This window comes from Nematolebias whitei, chromosome 20, assembly GCF_014905685.2.
Source record: "Nematolebias whitei isolate Nwh7 chromosome 20, NemWhi1, whole genome shotgun sequence".
NCBI lineage: Eukaryota > Metazoa > Chordata > Actinopteri > Cyprinodontiformes > Rivulidae > Nematolebias > Nematolebias whitei.
In genome coordinates this window covers 5,461,930-5,485,087 of record NC_056517.1, presented here as the reverse complement: position 1 = coordinate 5,485,087, position 23,158 = coordinate 5,461,930, and the positions used below count along the sequence as shown (strand labels likewise).

General features: G+C 38.2%; 1 protein-coding gene across 1 annotated transcript in view; it reads right to left on the bottom strand.

Moving 5' to 3' along the window:
• The window catches only part of cubn (cubilin (intrinsic factor-cobalamin receptor)), a 134,887-nt gene that overhangs the window by 49,522 nt on the left and 62,207 nt on the right, over positions 1-23,158 (bottom strand). The window contains 12 exon segments of the mRNA XM_037694395.1: positions 2,070-2,285; positions 4,868-5,049; positions 7,371-7,576; positions 10,597-10,729; positions 10,842-10,970; positions 11,886-11,999; positions 12,097-12,213; positions 13,337-13,493; positions 14,717-14,898; positions 17,382-17,550; positions 18,978-19,159; positions 21,975-22,238. Coding sequence (XP_037550323.1) covers positions 2,070-2,285; positions 4,868-5,049; positions 7,371-7,576; positions 10,597-10,729; positions 10,842-10,970; positions 11,886-11,999; positions 12,097-12,213; positions 13,337-13,493; positions 14,717-14,898; positions 17,382-17,550; positions 18,978-19,159; positions 21,975-22,238 — 2,051 coding nt within the window.

The window sequence follows — 23,158 nt, the reverse complement described above, 5'->3', positions numbered from 1 at the left end:
TTTTTGTATCCAAATCCGGCTTTAAACTTCTCCACAACAGTATCTCGGACCTGCCTGGTGTGTTCCTTGGTCTTCATGATGCTCTCTGTGCTTTGAACAGAACCCTGAGTCTATCACAGAGCAGGTGCATTTATACGGAGACTTGATTACACACAGGTGGATTCTATTTATCATCATGAGTCATTTGGGACAACATTGGATCATTCATAGATCCTCACTGAACTTCTGGACTGAGTTTGCTGCTCTGAAAGTAAAGGGGCCCAATAATATTGCACGCCCCACTTTTCAGTTTTTTATTTGTTAAAAAAGTTTGACACATCCAATAAATTTCATTCCACTTCACGATTGTGTCCCACTTGTTGATTTTTCACAAAAAATTTAAATTTTATATTAAGGTTGAATTAATGAATTTTTTTTTATATATCTTTATGTTTGAAGCCTGAAATGTGGCAAAAGGTTGAAAAGTTCAAGGGGGCCGAATACTTTTGCAAGGCACTGTATATTGAGAAGATTTGTGTGTTTTGTGTTTCTTGTGTCATCTGTTCTGCCTTCAGTGTTTCTCCCTCATGTGATCAGCTCCTGCCTCTGTCACCTGTTGTCCTTCCCCAGGTGTTTCTGTTTATCCCCTCATTAGTGTGTCTATATATTCTGTGTTTTCTTATTGTTCCCCTGTCTGTGGACCATCCCTTTGGGTGTCATGCTCTGTTCTCACTCTGTGTCTGCTGAGCTAAAAAATGCAAGTTTTGTTGCCACATCAGCATAATTTTTTGTTAATTTAAATAAGTTGTTTACTTATACTTTGATCTTCCCGAGTTCTGTCTGCACCTGGCTGGGTCTAGCCACACCACAGAACATGATATATGTGTTATGTATCTAAATTAATCCAAATTCATAAAAAAAAATGAGTACCGTATTCTTTGCTATATAAGTCACACCTTTTTTTATAAATTTGCAAGTCTTGTGACTTATACACCAAAGTGACATTTTTCCCCACATTTATAACCAAATTTTGGCTGAGATCTGACGATTTCATTCATTCTGACATGGAAAATACTGAACACTAACATTTTCAGCTGCTAGAGGAACCTTGACTAATGGGGCAAGCCAAGTGTCTCATTAATAGGCAAAAGTGGCTATTAATGAGACACTTGGCTTGCCATAGTAAGCCACCTTCGTCTCGCTCTGGATCTCCTGGAGCAAACGTCAAATCAGCTGCATTTCGCTGCATCACCCAGGCGAAATGCAGCTGATTTGACCATTAAAATACATTTATTAAGGGAAAGTTCAACTGAGACACACCTTTACTATAATGCCAAGCAAACAACAACTCTTTAAGGTGTTAATCTTGTTAAATTTCAACGAAATGCCCGAGTCCTCCCTCTGCACGCTTCCACTTCCGCAAATCGATTTTTGAAATGCAGCCGATTTGACCGTCAAAGTGCATTTATTAATGAAAAGTTAAACTGAGACACATCTTTGCTATAATTTCAAGCAATCAAATACTTATTTTTAAGTGTTAATCTTATTAAATTCTTGTTAAAGTCCTCCCGTGCACGCTTCTGTGGCCGCCATTTGGCAGCCATTCGATTTTTGGCACAACACCGGCCCATGTTTCCAGGTTGCCAGCGGTGACACATAATAGATGCCACTTATACGGCGAAGCAACTTATTTATGTTTTGGACTGATGCAACTTATACGGCCGTGCAACATGTACGGCAGCAAGTACAGTAATTTCAATTTTTTGTGTAGGGACATAAGTATTGCTGGAACTTAAAGTGACTGATATAATTTATATATTATACAGTAGACATATCAGTCTTCAGTGAACTGCTGTTTTCACCACAATGGATCTTACTGGTGAGTTTGTTTCTACTGCTTTAGTTCTCTGGTTTCTTTTTATACCGTATTTTGTTATTTTCAGAACTATTTCAATAATTTTGTATTTCATTTTGATTTTAGTTTTTTTTTTATTGCCTGCCACTGTGACAAACAGTTTCCCACATGGGATAAATAAATGTCCTACCTAAATGCCTACATAGAAATCCATCTATTCTGTCTAAGGTCTGACAGTGAGGAGCTGTTGTGTTTCACCTGGTGTAATAGTTGGTGGTGGTCCAGAGCCGTGCACAGCAGTCCATTCCACAAGGAAGCCTCGTCCTCCCACCACCAGATCTGTCTGGAACTGCAGGGTGACAGTGTTTCCTGAGCTTCTAATGGGGCCAGGCAGGGTCAGACCACAAAATGTCCCAATCGGGTAGTAATGAACATTTGGGCCATCAAATATCTGGAGGAACAAAAAAGATTAAAGGCAGCAGTCATCAAACAGTTATCAAATTACCTGAGTATCATTTGTCCACCTATGGCTTGAAAGACACTCTTTTAGACACGCTAATGTTGTGATTAGAGCCTGACCGATATATCGGTGGGACTGATAATTTTGGCCGATATAGACGTCTGGGTCCTATCGGTATCTGTGATAATTGTCCCATTATGTGCCGATATAAGCACTTCTAATGTTCATGTCTAAAATGCTGGTAACTAGCCATAATTGTACAATGCATCCAGCAGAGGGCACATGACGACTACTTTCAAGTCATGGCCGTTCACTTAAGTTTCACTTTCACATTCAGCACAGACAAAGCAGGGAGCAATACTGTGTAGTGTATTTTGCTGAACAGATCAAGGTAAGTTTATTTTAACTGATCTGTAAAACAAATCAACAATAATAAATTCTCTTCCATCCTCCAACCCGCTTGTCATAAGCTACGTGCCTCTCAAGTTAGCAAGCTAACATTTACTTAACCTAGCATAGGCTATTGCCTCGTAAAACTTTATCCAGAACAATAAATCTAATTTAGAGGTAAATATATATCAGTGTTAGTAACATTATATTTGTCATCCTCACACTGTTTGTCTGAAATCTTTATTTCTCTGCAAAGAAAACAAATGCTGCTGTGGTCAGTACTAATTTGACCTTCACCATACGTGACTGACTAAACAATGAACAGAGAAGGGTGTTTTTTTGTTTAATTTATATTTTTGTAGCACATTTGATAACTTTAAGATGAACGGTGGAGGACAGAAAATGTGAACGCATGTTAGGAAGACTGTTTTTATGACCAGTGCACCACTTGTAAACCTACTGTAGCACTACATATAGTGTGGCTGTCATTAGCTTAGCTTTATGGTTGCTAACAGCTGCGCTAAATAAACAAGCCCCGCTCCACTCGTTGTTTACATGGATTCTTGGGGGTGGACAAAGCAAAACAAAATTTGCCATTATATCAGTTATCGACATTAGCATGCCCTCCCAGTATCAGTATTGGTGATAGCCAAAATTTCCATATTGGTCAGGCTCTAGTTGTAATGCACATTCTTGAGCTGTCCAAGATATACATCGCAGCTTTGAGTCTGATACTCAGTTTCACACTAATGTGCAGTTACGTGCATGCGACCAAAACCTCCATCATGTGGATCAGGACAACAAAGACCCTATTGAAGGAGGGTAGAGACAGCTGCTCACAACAAGATCTGTTGGGAGTGATGTGTGGTCTGAGCGGTCTGTCTGAACTGATGCCACAAACAATTTCAACGCCATTACTGCAACTTGATAATGGTTCATGAGACCAAAAAAAAAAAAGGTTTGTAAGCTCAATCATCCAGGTAGATAACAACAAAAAAGGTTAAATCATGTCATCTGGACCAGTTTATGTAAGGGAGAAACGTTTTGTCTTTCATCCGAAAGATTTTATCTAGAGCTGTCATTTCTAACCCGAGCCCAAAGCCCAGCCTGGCCCGAGGCGAATTTGAGCCGAGCCGGACCGGGCCCATAATATTGTGCTGGATGGGCAGGCCGGGTCAGTGTCGGGCTTTTGATTGCGTCAGTGGACACACACGTCTGACAATCCAATTAAATGGCCACATGGCTTGTCATATTTCACCAGCAGCACGCGGCCATTTCACTGCGAGCTGCCCGGCCTTGAAAGAGGTAAAATAAAGTTCAGTTAAGCTTCAGATGGGACTGCCAGGAAGTAATCCATCACCCAAATGGACGTTCAACCGCTGCACTCAGCAGACACACGCAGTTGACGACCCAAACATGTGAGATCCCAAAGCGGACATGTCAGAGCAGGGTCCATGTCTGAATAATGCAGAATGCAGGCAGAAGCAGGGATTTAACGCACTTTGACACGTTTTGAAAGGACAAACACCTCCACAGCTCCAATCTTCTGCCCCCTTTTAATCAGCCATTCACATCCACCGACAGTTGATAACTATATAAGCAGTCAAAACTTAATAAAAAATTTCAGTTTTTTTTTTTCCCAGGTTCTGGCTTTTAATTACTGTTAATTTGTCGTACCGGGTGGGGTTCGGAAATGATGGCTAAGGGCTGGGGCTGGGTTGGATTTTTTGGGCCCCTAATGCAACTCTAACTTCGTCAGTCTGTGGCCTACCAACCAGATCTGTCCCATAAATAGCCTTCATTGCTGTGTTTCAAGCCAACCTTCTGTCGGTTCATGAGACAGTTTTCAACTCAACAAGAGGTTTGCTAATCTCAACATTTGTGCCACACTTTGTCACACTCATAAAATATGTTTAAAAATGCTGTTGGGAAGATAAAGTACGACAGAAAATTTGTAAAAACACAAACTGTAACGTAAACTAAAATTAAAAAGGCATTGACAAAATGCAAAGTTCACTCACTATGTCTGCAACCAGTCAAACATGGAGTTCTGCAGCATCAAACTTCCATGCAAAGAATAGTTTGATTTATATACATGATGTGTTAAATCAGATTTCTTAAATGCAGACAGAGGAACTGCTGTATATAATCTATCATTCAAAACAAGTTAAAGCACAGCTTACTTTCAGATGGTCATAGTAGCAGTCGTACAGGTCCTCTATGTCCATGTCCAAGAAGCGGATTTGAATGTAGCTTGTTCCCTCCACAGTTATGGTCCATTTGTAGTTGGCATTATTGGGATATGTCCTTGGATACAGCGGGGATGCGATCTGACCAGATTCTCCCGTCACATCAATACCATACACTGAGGAACAGGGACAGAGTTAAATGTTAGGTGTAAAAGAAGGTTTGTAATTCATGTGCACAGGAACTAAATTCCAAACACCAGAAAAAAAAAAAAATGTTCAAGGCAGCCAGTTTGTGTTTCTCTGAAGCATGCAGAGAAACATTCAAATAACAGAATAAAACAAGCAGAATTTCTTAAAGAGCAGGTATTTCACAGTACTTTGTAAAAGATAAGAAAATCAAGAAAATAAAATGGTAAATCATTTCAATCAATTTTATGTGAATGTTGGCCCAAGTCTTGCAGCTAAAATACAAAATGTAAATAATGATGTGAGTCATACAGTCATGGGTTGTGCCAACAGCATTTTTCTTGGTGACTCTGATAAAGAAGAAATACTGAGTACTGTAAAAAATCTTGCAGATCAAAAATCAAAAGACTGGATAGACATGGACGTGCTGTTTGTAAAGAATATGATGAGTTATGTTTTTGAACCATTTACATATATATGTAATTTATCATTTTCAACAGGAAAATTTCCAGAAAATATGAAAATAGCAAAGATAGTTCCTCTTTATAAGAACGGTGAGAAATGTGTGTTCACTAATTACAGACCAATACCCTTGTTGCCACAATTTTCAAAAATATTAGAGAAATTATTTGTAACAGGATTAGATGGATTTATAGATAAACAGAATATTTTAAGTAATAGTCATTATGGGTTTAGAGTAAATAATTCAACATCAATGGATCTCATGGAACTAATAGAAGAGATAACAACTGCTCTTGATCAAAAACAGTATTGTGTTAGCGTTTTTGTTGATTTAAAAAAGGCCTTCGACACTATGGACCACACAGTTCTCCTTGACAAACTGCATAAATATTGCATTAGAGGATTAGCACTACAGTGGGTATCAAGTTATTTGAATAATAGGAGACAGTTTGTACAGGTAAACAATGTAAGATCTGAATTTTGTGTTAATGGATGTGGAGTTACTCAAGGCTCTGTGTTGGGACCACAGTTGTTTATTTTGTATGTGAATGATCTGGTTGACGTGTGAGGGCTTTTGAAGTGTGTTTTATTTGCAGATGATACCACATTTTTTTGTTCGGGTGAAGATACTGAATGGATGTTAGAGATGATACAGGCAGAATTTGTAAAAATACAAACTTGGTTCCAACTTAAAAAGTTATCATTAAATTTTGAAAAAAACAAATTACATGATATTTAGTAATAGAAAGAAAATGAAGTCCCATTTAAAATTGACAGTAATGAAATCCATAGAGTCAAATAAATAAAATTATGGAGTGTCTTTATTGATGAGAAGCTGACATGGAAATCTCGTAAATTACTTAAAAATAAAAACAACAATCAATTGCATTAATGTATAAAGTAAAAGAGTTTTTGAATGACAACACTTTGTATATATTGTATAATGTAATGATTGTTCCATATTTAATCTATTGTATTGGAGTTTGGGAAAAGCATGCAAAACAATTACAAATCCTATTTTTATTTTACAAAAAAGAGCTATAAGAATTATTAGTAGGAAGTGCTATGATCAACCAACACATATGTTATTTCATCAGTTGAAATTATTAAAATTTTACGATTTGGTTGAATATAATATTTTACAAGTCATGTATAAAGCTCATAAAAAAATATTACCCCAAATATTTTATTAAAATTTATTTTAAAAAGAGAGTCATTATAACTTTAAGGGAATGGAAATGTTTGTAAAACCTCCATTTAGAACTGGTCTGAAGGAGCTGCGTTGTAATTCAGGGAATACGATTATGGAATTGCCTTGATATCACCAAAAGCATTTCTAAAACAGTTTATATGTTTAAAAAGATGATTAAGGTAAAGTTGTGAAGGTATGGTATCAGGTGAAGGATGCATGATGTTTTTGTTTTCAATTTGGAGATTGTTCAAGCATAGGTTGTGGTTTGTTTCTAGTTATTTATTTTTTTAATAAGGGGCAGATATTATAAGAATATTTTTCTTCTTTCTGCACCCTTTTCATTCAGTTTTTTTTTCTTTTTGATGAGTTTGTTTTGTTTATTTTGTTTCTTTTAATTGAATGAATAAATAAAAAAATTATGTGGCCACAATTGGTTTTAATAGCTTCTTAATGTTTTAATTTAAAATCCTCATTTTTATTATTTTTGCATCTTGTAGCTACACTTGTTACATTAATAAAATAACTTTTAAATTAAACTGGTAGTATTACTCTGCTGAAGACAGGACTGCTGACAAAACAACCTAATTAATTACATATATAAAATCCATCAATAAACATTTTAAACCAGTAAATGGACTTTCATCATGGAAGACTTACAGTGTGAGAAGGTGGCTCTGAATCCTGCTCCACTTACTGACCCATCTGAGACAAACTTAACCCACAGGATGTGACCAATCACAGAAGTATAGTTGGAGGGAAGAGAGTTTCCACAAAAACGACCAACCACAGCTCCAGTGGAGTTTCCTTCTCTGATTTCCAGGTAGTCGTTTTCACAGTTTGAGCCTCCCTGGAGGTGAAATGTACTAAAAACAAAGAAACACAAACAGATACATGCAAGTGGCGTGCAGAATAAGTAGTCATAGGTTATTTGTACCTTTGACAAATAATAGTATTTTTGGTCACTTTTTAACAATGCAAATTGATTTAATTTTTAAACAACACAGTACACATATTTAAATAAAATTTATATTTAAGTATCTTCTTTTTCTTTCAGATGTTCCCTTTTTGTGGGTCACCACAGAATGCCATCTCACTCTGTCCTCTGCATCCTGTGTCCTCACTCAAACTACCTCCATGCCCTCTCTAACTGCATCCATACATATATCCCAGTTGTTTAACCTGTGCTGTACCTCTGATGATGTCATTCCTAAACCTAAAGCATCCTTGTGACGCACTACCTCAACAACTTCACCTCTGACACTTCGAGTACTACTTTTTCATCTATTTCATTTCCAGTTCTTTCTCCTGTCTTTTTGTCAATGTCACTGTCTCGAGACCAAACAACACAGCTGGTCTCACCACTGTCTTGTAAACTTTTACTTTGATCTTTGCTGACACCCTTTTGTCACAAATCACTCCTGACCCTTTTCTCCATCCACTCCATCCTGCCTGAACTCTCTTCTTCACCTCTTTACTACATTCCCCATTTTCCTGGACAGTGGACTCCAAGTACTTGAAGTCCTGCACCTTTGTGACCTCTGCTCCTTGTTGTCTCACTGTTCCACCTCCTCCCTCTCATTTACACACATGTACTCGGTCTTACAATGACTGACTTTCATTCCTCTTCTTTCCGGTGCATACCTCCACCTCTCTAAGTTCTCTTCCACTTGTTCTCTGCTCTCACCACTGATCATTATGTCATCTGAAAACATAGTCCACAGGGATTCCTGCCTGACCTCATCTGTTAGTCGGTCCATCATCCAAGCAAAGCTGTTACTACAGATTTCCTCATACAACACCACAGCCTCTCTCTTGAACCCTGTCACATGCTTTTTCCAAGTCCACAAAGACCCAATGAAGTTCTTTTTGACCCCCTCAGTACTTTTGTGTCAGCATCCTCAAAGCAAAGATGGCATATGTTGTTTTCTCTCTTGGTAGTAAACCAGACTGTTGCTTCATACTTTTCAAAGTCTTTTGATTGGAATCCTTGCTAATCATTACCTCTTCCTGGTTCAATTTCTATTACTTCTACTCTTCTTTTCTTTCATTCTCCTTATCCGTGAGCTCATCAAAGTACTCCTTCCACCTTCCCATCACACTCTCCTCACTTATTAGAACATTTCCATATATTTAAGAGGCCTAACCTGCTGCACATCCTTTCCTGCCTGAAGCCTCTGCCTTGTCAATTGATACAAGTTCTTCTCTCCCTCCTTTGTGTCCAGCTTCTTGTACAACTCATCATATGCCTTTTGCTTTGCTTTTGCTACCTCCCTCTTTGCCCTATGTTTTATCTCATTATGTTTCTGTCTACTCTCTTCAGTCCTCTCTGTCCCATTTCTTCTTGTCTAACCTCTTCTTATGGATACTTTTCTGCAATTGCTATTCAACCACCAGGTTTCCTTATCATCTTTTCTCCGTCCTGACAACACACCAAGTACCTTTCTACCTTTCTCTCTAATATCTGTTGATGTGCTGTAGTATCAAAGCAAATCAAATCAAAAATACTTTATTTATACCAAAGGGAAAATAAAGGTTGTTGTAACTCATTATCCTCATTTCATTAAGATATGTTATAGATACTGATGACTGTAGGCAAGAAGGATCTCTTGTAAAGGTCCGTCCCACAGTGGATCCAAAGAAACTGGCCGCAGATGCTGTCCGATCTGTCCACCCAGACTTGGCGGGCCACTAGATTCCCCCGGGCTGCAGGATCACCAGAATGCTGGGCAAAACTCCTCCCTGAACGATGGCCACTCCTCCCAGCAGTCTGCCGAGCTCCTCGTCGCTGCGGACAGCCAGCTGCAGGTGCCGGGGGACGATCCCAGTCCTTCTGCTGTCACAAGCTGTGTTTCCTGCTAGTTCCAGAATCTCAGAGATCAGGCACTTGAGCACAGCCGGCAGGGAGATGGGATGCATCCACGGTGCCTCCTTTTCAACTCATTTGGGATTTGTGGCTGTAGTTGAGGTAATATTTGAACTTTTTAAAGGTTAATCAGCTGCTCCCGGTTGTAAAAAAAAAACAAAAAACAAAAAAACTTGTTGTCATGGTTACGCATCATAACAAATATCCAAAAGTATTCAGTAAAAATCCTTCCAGCTGCACAGCATCCGATACCAGAGGAAAAAATCATCCAAAAAATAATTATCTACATCCAGAAAAAGAAGAATTAAAAGTTTCCAAAAGCAAAATCTCAGAATGAATATAACAAAGCTACTCCAACATGCAGCCACCCCAAGCGGCGCAATTCTAGAATTGGGGTTCAGTCATCTGTAAACTCTTTCTTATCACTCATCTCATGTTACACATAATCATCTGATGTTGTCTGGTTATGCACTCTTCTGCCACATTCTTACAGTCCCAAATCTCCCTCGGTTTTCCCCACCTTTACATAATGTAGTTTACTTGTGTACTACTACTTTTATTCTTTTAGATTTCCCTGTGTTCCTCCCTTTGGAAATAGGTTTCCACTAAAGCCATTTTTATCCTCATAGCAAAATTTCCTGGTTCCTTTGTTGACTCCAAGTCTGCCCATCACTTCCTCATCTCGTCTGTTTTCTACAGAAACATGTCCAGAGAGATTTGATTCAATTCCCACCCTACCCTTCCTGGGAATACTTCCTATCACATGGTTTAGATTCTTCCTGAATTTCTCTATCTCCACTACCTCGCACACTATTTATAAGGATATTTTGAAGTATACAAAGGTCATACTTTGGTAATACTGTACTGCAGTGGAAAATAAAGAGAAAATATTCTGACTGAATAGAAATGTATGCAGTGTGAATACACAATACCTTGTAAATATGTGTTCAAATTGTGAAGAGATGATCATAGATACCTATTAAAAGTAGAAGATAAACCAGCCCATTTAAATAAACTTACATGAAGGAGAGTTGTAGACGATTTCCTGGTGAACTCCTAATGGTCCACACGCATTCCATGTTTGGTGGATAGGAATCAGGAAAGTTAGGACTATTAAATGCACCACTCTGCATCACCAGATCTCCACCACAACCTGAGCAAAAATATGAAAATATGATATCAGTGTCAAAGCAACAAATATTTCTCATTTTTTACTGATTCATTCAGTATGTCTTTAGAAATGTGAGCAGTGTTTTCCACTGTACTGGAAGTGGAGGCTGAGTAAGTGGCTCTGAAGCCTTTTCCAGAGACGGAGTGGTCAGAGATGAAGTTGACCACCAAAGAGTTGCTGAAAGATGTCACTGGATGAGGTATTTCGTAGCCGCAGAAGCGCCCTAACAAAAACAAAACAAAACAAATATTACATTAGCAATGCATTGACACGCTTTTGCACATTCATCTGAATGACTTAATACTGGATCAGTTGAGGCTCGGGTTAACAGACTACCAATGATGCTATTGACAAACAGGGTGCAACTGTTAGTCAAAATCAGGAGGACGGAAATGTGCAAGGAGACAAAGGGAGAAGAGAAAAGTAAAAAGTGAAGGACTGTGTAGCAATTCTAAATGTGGGGGCAATGACAAAAGTAGAGAGATAGCTAACATGAGGCAGAGAAGGAAGGTAGATGTTTTATGTGTCTAAGAGACCAAATGGAGGGGCAGCAATAATTGTGGCATTGGAGTGGGGTTTAAAATTGTAGCAGAGATGAAAAGAGTGTCAGGTGGGGTGATGTGTACAATTATATCACTTCAAAGGTAATTCTCCCTCATAAACTTTCATTTGTGTTAAACTGATATGTTTTATTATTTTTTTTTTTTATTATCATGAACCTAGAAAAATAAATATGTTAAATTAAAGCCAAAATTTTAAAATAACAAAGGTCATCAATATTTTATTTTTTTTCTGAAGCTTTTATACTTTTGGAGACAACACAACTTTGCCTATAGGGTTCATTTGTGTTGAATATTATTGACGTGATGGAATATTTTTTTATGTCTTTTTCACTTGAGATTAGAGTGGAATGATTTAAAAACCTGTTCAAGATCAGATCTTCATTTTGTATTGATATGTAAAACTTTAAAACTAAGTAAAGATGAACTTGTTGTTTCCTATGCCATGGTTTAATAATTTATTTTATGATAAGGTTTGATTTTTATTTCCAGATGTCCTATCAACATCTAACCACTTTCTGACAGATCTAACAATGTAGTTATGTAAAAATATGAGAAGAAATCCAGAGTATACCCACCTATAGAAGGTGCTTGGTAGTTGTCTCCATCCAGGATCTCCACAGCATCATGTGAGCAGTTGACGTTTATCATCTCCAGCTCAAAATCAGTGAATGACAGGGTCACATGGTTGACTAGCCAGGTTAACATAATCAGTAGTTAGTTAGACCCAACAATCAGTGTATAAGAACCATATGTACAAAACTGTAAGTCTTAACAATGGAAGCTTACATGGTTCCTGTGCTTTGATGATCCAACTGCAGTTCTGATTTGGTGGATATGATGCTGGGTACCGTGGCGATGCAATGGCTCCACCAATATCGTCTGTTGTAATAGTTGTGCCACAGGCTGTCAAAAACAAAAATACACTAAATATGTTCAGGTGATGTCTTCACAACATGCACAGCACATGCACACAAGGGGGCAGAAGGTGTCTTGATTAAAACAAAAGGTTTGCAAAACAAAACTAGTTGAGAATTACAGTAACCATCGTGATATTCAGCAGAATCTTTTGGGACCAGCATTTTCCTATCTGTGTATGTCAAAAATTTTCAAAAGTCTGATTGACACAGTTGGTTCACCACTATACAATACTTAGTGCAATGTGCAAGTTTACCAAAAAACATCCTTTCTATTAATGTTGGTTTTTCAAAATTACTTTTATTAACCTTTATTTAACCAAGTGAATCTTACTATCACAGATCTCTCTTGCAAGAAGGCCTGGCTGGGCCTGAAGGCACGCTAACATGCCACTGTGGGAGGAAACTGGAGAACCCAGAGAAAAACCATGCAAACACAAGGAGTACATGTATACTTCACACAGAAAGACCACATGTCCAAACCAGGGATTTAATGCAGGACCTTCTTGCTGTGAGGTAACGGTGCCAACCACTAAGCTATTGTGCTGTGTATGAGTTCTTCACTGTAACTGATCAAGTTATCATCCCTCAATTATTTTGTGTGGCATTACAAATGGTAGCCTTACTCCTAAATGGGCGGGGCAGCTATGGCTGAGTGGTTAGAACAGTCATCCTCCAATGCAAGAGTTGGGGGTTCAATTCCACCATCAGTTGCATGCCAAAGTGTCCCTGGGCAAGACACTGAACCCCTCATTGCCTTCAATGTGTGTCCCATTGGTGTATGAATGTGACCTAAAGCACAGATCAGTTTTTGTACAGACCTAGTAGAGTGCTGTATGAATGGTTAAATGAGGGCACAGTGTTGTAAAGAGCTTTGAGTATCTCGATAAGATAGAAAAGTGCTATATAAGTACAGTCCATAAACCTTCTCTAAAAGTTGAATATCTGTATGTTTCCCTCGTCTTTATGTTGTTCTTTTCTGAAACTGAGGTTTACTGCAACACATCTCCACCAAATGTACAACTGCAATGAGACAAAGTAATATTGTACCGACTGATCTAACAATCCAGTGGATAAATGTTGACTAAACCAGAAAGATTAAAGAAACTCACCCTCAGAAAATCTAGCACTGAAGCCACGGTGGTTGTTACTGAAGTCAGACCTAAAGCGAACATATATGGTGTTTGTGGTGGAGGATATGGTGAGAGGAGCGCTGGTGCCACAAATTTGGGCAAGCAGTGGAGAAGTTATACTTGTTCCATCATGGACCTACAAATATACATACACAGTGAAATATTTTAACATTTTGTCTGGTAATGATGATGATGTTAGTATGAGAATAATAATCACACTCATTTTTTACTGCTTTGTTTCACATTCAGTCTGTTGCATTCTTAATATTGTTAATAAAATTCCCACACCCCAGTATACTGTATATACATTCACCAGCCACTGTATTGGGTACACGTGTTCATTTGCTTGTTAACAAAAATAGCTAAACAGCTAAATCTAATGGTAGCAGCTCAATGCCTTAAGGCAGATTGGCATGGGGATAACGACTACCTGAAGTTCAAACCAGACATTAAAAGTGACTTTGAATGTGGCATGGTTGTTGGTGCATAACAGACTGGTCTGAATAATTCAGAAACTGCAGATCTTTTAGGATCTTTACGCACGACTATCTATAGGGTTTAAAGAGAATGGTCCATAAAGATAAAATATCCAATGAGTGGCATTTGGCTGGACAAAAAAAGCCCCGTGCTGACAAAATATTGCTGTGATTTTTTTTTTTTTAAATTGGTCTCTCAAATTACAACCACAAAATTGCTGATTGCTTTGTATCAAAGCAAATTCAGTGAATCTGCAACAAAAAATGTGTGTATTGTCTCAATTTTTGTAGTTTTGAGTCCGTAACTGAACTCCAACACAGCCCAGTGAAATTCTACCATACGTCTGATTGTTATGAGTTCTACACTGTGACTGAGTAGACAGATATTCAGTAAGAACTCTTTAAAGTTATTACAGTTTCTAAATAAAATATGTATTACATTTTAGTGAACTTCAAATGCTGTGGAAACTTTGCTGTATCCTTAAATCATTGCATTGAGACAATCCTGTCTTGAAGATGGTTGAACCTCATGGCTTGGTTTCTTCCTGACATTAAAAACTAATTATATGGCTTTTTACAGACAGTCTGCTCTCCTAATAATGCCCTAAAGCTGCCTTAAGGTGGGCTCAAACTGAATTCAGTCTGATGTAGATATATCACAAGAAGTGCAAAAAATGTCAAATTTCAATAGTTCATTTCTTCGGTTTGAAGAACTGTGTGTAGATTAATAAATCTACAGAATATGTGCATAAAATAAAATGTGTTAGCATTGAAAGTTCTAAAAAGTTTCCATTTCCCTGATGATTTCATATCTCTAACAGAAATTACCATTTCAAAGTAATAAAATGTACATTCTCAAAAGCAGATTAAGTTATTTTCTCACAGCTACATAATCCCAGAGGCAGTTGCTATGGTACTCAATGTCCAGATCAGTGAAGTTCAAGGAGACACGATGACCGGCATCCACACTGATCACCCAGGAACAGTCCACGTTGTTCGGATAGCTGTTTGGGTACAAAGGAGAATGAATTTCCCCTGACGGTGCAGTCACTGGACCTCCACAGCCTGCAGGAGAAAACATATATAACATTAATGTTGCTTATCAAAAGGTGTGCATTTTAACCTTCAGAACAGATTTATAGTCATTTAGGTCTACCCTTATACATTTCATAATACCAAACAAAACACTGTCAAACTCAGCAGTAACGTACTTTTAAAAATAAAATATCGTGCTTTGGAGGTTTTAGGGTTGTATGACAGTTTGTACTGTGGCCAAGTTGTACTTTTGCAGCTTTGGTCACTATGTACAGATACAAAAACAATCCTTCTAAACCCACTGGAGTTTGCTTATCAAATTAGAAAAGAGTAAATGATGCAACAATTTTTATTCTTAAACAAACTGTATAAACATCTTGAACATCCTAAAATACATGAACATTTTGTTTTGTAGATACAAACATTTTTGTTTCTCCCTGGCTCTGATCGAGGTGGCTGCTTCTGTCTTTCCTCCCCCATTTTTCCTTCTTCCTGCTCTATTCTCTGTGCGTCTGAAGTGCCTGGTTCACATCTCCCGAATGTAAATTAAGAAGATTATGGATCTGGTATCCTGGGCGTTCAACTGATAAGATTTTTTCAACAAAACGACAAGGTCCTGGAGAGCCTGCGTGTCCAGCTGAGACACACGCTGGGGGATACGTCATGAGCTGATGTGCCTCTCAGTCCTGTCTCAGGAGGATGTTGAAGACATTTACATATTTGGATTTATGATAGCAGGGACTCTGATTTTTGGCATCGGCAGGGCTCTGTTTTATCAACTTTTGAAGAAGACTTCGGCAGCAGTTTCAGCCATGGCAAAGCTTCCGAGTCAGTGTGAAGGTCTGGTCCGTGCTGTAGGAACTCTAAATCAACTGGTTTACGAGCTAAACCGCAAGGTGGAGGCGATTTCTGAGAATTGCAGGCCACCTGAGGCTTCTGGGACTTGTCAGCGTGGTGGGTTCGACCTTGATGGAGACTCAGCATGGATCCGTGGAATAGAATCCCACAATTAGGCCTTTTTGGAACCAAAATGTCCAGATGGACTCGAGGCTGAAGAAAAAAGTAATCTGTCTGCCTGAAGAAAATCAACAATCAAATCTTATCTGAATCTGACTCCCAAGATTGCTTACAGCAGCAGCTACGTGCACTCCGTCCATCTTCCGGACGACTGTACATGCATGTTCTCGTTGTATCTCCGTGCAATGATAATAAAGCTTATTCTGATTCACATGTTTTCATTGAGAAATTACCCTCTGGTTTAAAGATTTCAGATACCATTCCAATACAGCTTAATTTACAATGTAGTTCAAAACAGCAACAATGCTGACCAAAAGGTACGATAACACCAATGCAGATGAAATTACACTGCTGTCTCTTTTTCAGGGTGACCAGTCAGGGTGACCAGTCAGGTCAAGGTGGTGCCTTGCATGCATTTGTTGGCTGGTGTGACATCAACATCCTTCATATTATTCAAACCAAAAAACAAAGACCTGGTTATTGATTTTAGAAAGTGTTGTGTTGAACATAAAGCTAGCAGACTCCATGGTGAAGAGGTACACAGTACAGAGATTGGGGTTTTGGGAACACTTGTTAACTTTGAACCCCCCCCCCCCCCCCCCCGATTAATAAAGTAACGTAAACAAGTAAGTAAACAAGTATCCATCCATCTGTCTGTCCATCTATCTAATTTTGAGGAGAACACACAGTGTTGATAGGCAGGGTAACTAACGAGTCACCCTCTTAGGGAAGTTCAGTAACTTTAGTGTCTGCAAGAATATACAGGGTCTTTTTTTTATTATCAATATTTCATTAAGAGTTTGTTAATGTTCTTGTTAGTGTGTTTGGCTTAAATGTCTGTCAACCAAAAAAATCAATCATGGCATTGATATGGTTGGCTCTGACTATTGGAAGCCAGCAGGAAGACTTGCACTCTTTAAGAGGTATTTCCAGAAAGTGATAATCTGGAAAGCTAGAGACATTATTAAACAACCTGAGCACATATTGGCCAATGATTTTGTTTTCTTAAGTTTTCACTCACAAAATGAATAGATAAAGTAAGAGGATTCTTTCTTTCCTTCAGACTTGAAGCTACCGAATGTTGATGATAGCAGCAGGGTGCAACATTTAGCCATTTACTTTTTTCTTTTGTGGAACTTATAGTGATTCACACACTATCACTCGTTTGATAATGTTGATTCCTGTCTGAATATTTCTTAAAATCTTACAATTCATGTTATTTATCTCTCTTAAATGAATGTGTCCAACTACAAAAATGAATTAGCTCTTAAGGTTGAAAAGGTTTTCTGATTCTCAAGTCCTAAAAACATCTGGCTCTAATACTGCTCTCCATATCAGTTACATTGCTCCATGAATTCCTTCCACAGTCAGTAAAAGCATAACTTAATTTTGAGATAATTTTTTTTTTTTTTACTTTTACCCTTATGACAGTTAATTGTGTCAGTACATTTGAGTTATTTGCCTCCAAAATTATGTCATGGAAGATGCTTACTCACCTCCCTGGACTTCTTGCCAGCTTGCATTGAAACCTCGACCACTGACGAAGGCATCAGACTTGAAACGCAGGGTAAGTAGGTTGCCGGTGCTGGAAACTTGCATTGGGTTTGTTGTGGTGCTGCACAGCTGAGCCAGTTTAGGGGCTGACAGGTCTGGGCCTCCATATACCTACAACAACATTAAAGATCTAAAGTCAACTTACATAAAATAAAAACACACACCAAAAAAAACTACTCGTTTACTAAAGCAACACGTTTTTTGAGCAATGCACAGAAAAGTTGATAATGTTATTTAGATCAAATGCATTACCTATTGAACTTCTTCATGCTCTGTCAGTTTAGACATCTATTTGTTTGTTTTTATTAAAAATTAGATGAAACTTTAAAATGATATAGCTAACAAAACTATGGCTCTGGTGTATGATAAAAAACAGAGATTAACTTTTTTTGTAAATTTAGAATGGCAGTGAGGTGGAGGTATGCACAGGAAAGAAGAGGAATAAAAGTCAGTCGTAGTAAGACACAGTACATGTGTGCGAATGAGAGGGAGGCCAGTGGAACAGTGAGGCTACAAGGAGCAGAGGTCACAAAGGTGCAGGACTTCAAGGACTTGGGGTCCACTGTCCAGGAAAATGGGGAATGGAGAGTGTGGTAAAAAGGAGAAGATGAGAGTCCAGGCAGGATGGAGTGGCTGGAGAAAAGTTTCAGGAGTGATTTGTGAAAAGAAGGTGTCAGCAAAGGTCAAAGGAAAAGTTTCCAGGACTGTGATGAGACCAGTTATGTTGTATGGTCTGGAGACAGTGGCATTGACAAAAAGACAGAAGAATGAACTTGGAGTGGTGGAAAGGAAGATGTTGAGGTTCTCTTTAGCAGTGACAAGGATGGATACGATTAGGAATGAGATCATCAGAGGTACAGCACTGGTTGAACAACTGGGAGATAAAGTTAGGGAGGCCAGACTGAGATGGTTTGGACATGCCCAGAGGAGGGACAGTGGATATACTGGTAGAAGGATGTTAGAAATGCAGCTGCTAGGAAAAAGATAAAGAGGAGATATATGGATGTAGTTAGAGAGGACATGGAGGTAGTTGGAGTGAGGTCAGAGGATGCAGAGGACAGAGTGAGGTGGAGGAGGATGACTTGCTCTGGCAACCCCAGAAGAGGGAACAGCTGAAAGAAGAAGAATAACGGCAGTGACGGTTTGGATTAATGTTTCTGACTTGAAATGCAAAAAAATATACATGTTTTTGTTGTGGTAGTGCTTTGTGTGGTAGTGAAGCACAGTGATGCACGCCAGCACAGCGGTACACCGTGGACTTAGATAACAGAAGTGTTATGATGTATACCAGCCATTCTCAAGCTCTGGGCTCTGGTCAGAAACTGACCAAACCACAGGCCAAGTCAATCTGGACTTCGTCAATGTTACATTGCTTAGCACTGAAATGCAAAGGGAACAAGTTGGGTCACACCACCTACGATGCAACAACACTGCAGTGGGACTGTTCGTTACTGGAACATTTTGTATGTGACTAAGCTGTGTACACCAAAATAAACGAGCTGTTTTCAACCATGTAGAGAGTTAAACCCATAACTTACTTCCAGCACATCATAGTTGCAGTCTTGATGATATTCTACATCAAATTCATGGATGGTGAGGGTAATACTGCTGCCAGCTGTTGAGGTGATATACCAGATACACTCTGTGTTTTCAGGATACTTGACTGGATATCCTGGGCTGCTGATGGAGCCTCTGGGGCCAGAAAGTTCCCCACCACAACCTGCAGGATCACATACCATTTAATTTAACAAACCGTGACACAGCTGGTATTTATCATCCAAGCAAAGTGGTACATTTACATATCAGAAATGAAAAAGTGTTATTTACACCCAACTCTATTGTTTAGGAAATTATATGAACTTTCCTTTCAGAGAACAAAGTTTATTCATTTTAGTTTGGTTTAGTAGTTCATTTAACAGGGATGATGCACACTGTTGAACAGAGTTAGTTGTTTTTCTGTGCAGTTCCTGAACAGGTCACCCTAAAAAACAGAATCTGATTTTTTTTTTTTTTAATCTAAATCCAAATTGAAAAAAAAACAAAAAACTTGACCTTTATAAAAGCAACATTCAACTCAAACACTGTTGCCAATATAAAATACAAATAAAATTATATAAAATTTAAAAGAATTACATCATTAAGAACCAGAACAAAACAGCACGAGATCACCGCAGACAGCAACATGACGTAATGCTGAGAAATCAGAGTCTTGTGTTACCATTTGTTTTATCTGTAGGTGTTCAGTTCTTTTATAAAAATGAGTTTAGGTCAAGTGCGGTTTCTACAGAAAACACTCACTGACCTAAATAACTTCTGAATGGAACAACTCTCTCTCTGCTCTACAGTTGTTCTAATGCTAACAGACAGAAGGAAGAAGAGGTCAGGCCATGTACAATAAGCTCCATAAAACAAACATTTGCATATCTGATCATGTTTCCAACTTAGGCTAAATGATTGTATAACTGAACAATAATAAATATACAGTTTTTTTTCTTATCAAGAACTTTAGATTTTTGCTATACAAAAGTATATGATATGGATAGAATCTATTAGCATTCAAAGTATGAAGTTGAGGAAGACTCTTAGCTAAATAAACATCTATTTTTAACCCAATATCTACAACATTTACTGCTATACAGTTTTTTTCCTCCTTTGGTCAATTAGCTGTGGCAGCCATTTTGAATCAAATTAACTTGAAAATTTATCAAATGTAAATGCACATCCACTGATTATTTTCAGATCTTCATTAAAATCCAGGCAGTTAAAGAGGTATACTGTAACTAGACAAGACAGTAATACTCTGAAGGTTGATATCAAAGTTTTAATCAAATATCTTAGAATATGTAACACTGATAATGTGCTAGGGATGACTCTCAGCTACAAACACACCAAATTAGGGATGCACGATGTTATTGGCATTGTATTGGTATCGGTCGATATTAGCGTTAAAGTTAAATATCGGACATCGGCTATTCCATCAAAATAACTCATCAAGACTCTGACTGTCCAGAGGACCAGATTTCACTTTTTTAGATCATCAAGACTCTGTTTTTGTATGACAACCCAGTGACATGGATGCCTGCAGCAACAGCACAACATGATGACGTCATGAATGCCTACCCGATATGATCACGGTGGAGAGGAAAGTTCAAAATGTCGGCGGTGTGAAAGTTTTTTTTCATTGAGGATGTTGGATTCCGAAGATTTCTGGACTACGTTGAGCTTCGCTACATGGTCCCCAGTCAGAGATGTTTTTTTCTGACGTAGCCTTAACCGAGTTACAAGCAGTCATTTATGACGTCATTGAGAAGCTAATAGCCGATAGCACTTGGGTGAGTTTTACCACAGACGTTTGGACATCAAGTGTTAGCCCCGTTAGCATGATTAGTCTTACGGCACAATGGATAGACAAAAACTTTTAACTTAAAAAGTCTGTCCTTCATGCACAGGAGTGCAGAGGATCCCACACTGCAGCTATAGGAACCTGGAACAAGCCTCCACAAGTGAAACAGCATCGCAGGTGACTAATGCTAATAAATAACATTTAACAATTTTCATTTAATATAAGTTAAAGTGCTATGCATATCATATGGCTGTTAGTAAATATACCACCAGCTCTTACAGCTGTTACACAGTTTTTGTAGCAAATAAGCCTAAATAAGAGGACTATGTTCCGACAAAGGAAATTATATTAAAATATATGTATCGGTATAACATATCGTCATATCGGATATTGGCCAAAAATCCAATATCGTGCATCCCTACACCAAATCCTAATCCAGTCTAAAACCCACCATATGTGGTTTTGACACCCTCAGCTTACAAATAAAATACTTGTAAAGTACAGTGCAAGAGAAATAAAGGCAGGTGTCTACCATAGCAGACACGACTCAAGATGCAGGCTGTGCTAAGATGCTCCAGAGACTCCAACACAAAATGTCACGATATAAGATGCAGGCAGGCAAAGCATACATGGGACACCATAACCAAGTGGCTGAACAGTTTACAGGAACATCTGTGCCAAGTACAAACTGGAGGTCTGTACTAGAATATCTGCCTTTCCTGTAGAACATCTGGCTCTACACTGAAATATCTGGCTGTCCTCTAAACACCAGGATCAAACATCCAATACGTAGTTTCAAAACATTATCACGATAAATGATATAGTATCATTAAAATCAATTAGAATTTTATTTAATTTCAAGGCTAGTTAGAAGCACATTCTCCAGTTTTTAATTGATGTTTTTTGGGCTGCTTTAATTGATTTTGATCAGAAATATAGTAAAATGGACAAAGCTTACCCTGAAGTAGCTCCAAATCTCCACAGCAAAATGTAGAATGATTGTTTGTACTTTGAGCAATAGACAGTGGAATTGTTTGCAACCACACATATTTTAATTTCACTTGACTAATTCATATTTCAGTTCAATTCAGTTCATTTATATAGCTCCAAGTCACATTAGAAGTCATATCAGCACACTGAACTGAAATATTCATATACATAAAAAGTAAGTTGTTTAAAAGCGTTATCTTACCATTTTGGTACCACATCATCTGAAACCCAGGCAGGGACAAGGAGGAGTCTGTTCTGAAAACCATAGTAAGGGCGGAGCTCATGGTGTTGTTGGCTGGTGGAGGCGAATTTCCACAGAATTTCCCAATAAGAGGAGCTTGCTCATTAGGCCCGTCATAGAGCTAGAAGAGCAATGTTTGGAGAACATGGTAAGTACAACGTTACATAGACAAATCTGTCTGAAGTAGATTTACAGAGAGGAATGAAAACAACAGACAATTAGATGCTAAAATAAGCGTCAATTTCTGTGTTTTTTTAGTTAATAATATAAATAATATTTGCTGCTCAATAATTTCAAACTGCATTATAACTTGCAAATGTACATAAGTGTTTCTATGCCTTCTACATATATAAATAGACTGAAAGTACAACAAAAAGTAAACATTATGTGCAATTAAACGTAGGATTCTCCATGCATCAAAATATAAATGAACTATATATTGAAAATTAGACCTGAATTCAAACTACTTTCAATAGTTTTAAACTGCAATTAAAATACCATTTAATATGATATATTGGTAACAATTTACAATAACAGCATGCTTGTAAATTACCAGTAATAGGTAATATTTCAGTATTTAGGTAAGCTGTTAACACTCACATTTTTAAACAGTTGCAAAATACTGTTGTCTACAAATACAAAGTCTGTTGGAGTCAGCCTCTCCACCATCACAGACATCTACACCTCCAGATGCATGAAGAGGGCCACCTGCATCATGAAGGACCACACTCACCCAGGACACACACTTTTTGCCCCGCTCCCCTCAGGAAGGAGGTTGAGGAGCATTAAGTGTAGAACCACTAGGCTGAGGAACAGCGTCTACCCTGAGGCTGTTAGACTCATGAATATCTAACCAGAATAGTCACTGTGAAAAAAATCACATCATGTTGCTGCTGATCTGTTTCATGTTACTGCTGATCTGTTTCAATGTTGCTGCTGATCTGTTTCAATGTTGCTGCTGATCTGTTTCATGCTGCTGCTGATCTGTTTCAATGTTGCTGCTGATCTGTTTCATATTGCTGCTGATCTGTTTCATGTTGCTGCTGCTGATCTGTTTCAATATTGCTGCTGATCTGTTTCAATGTTGCTGCTGATCTGTTTCATGTTGCTGCTGATCTGTTTCATGTTGCTGCTGATCTGTTTCA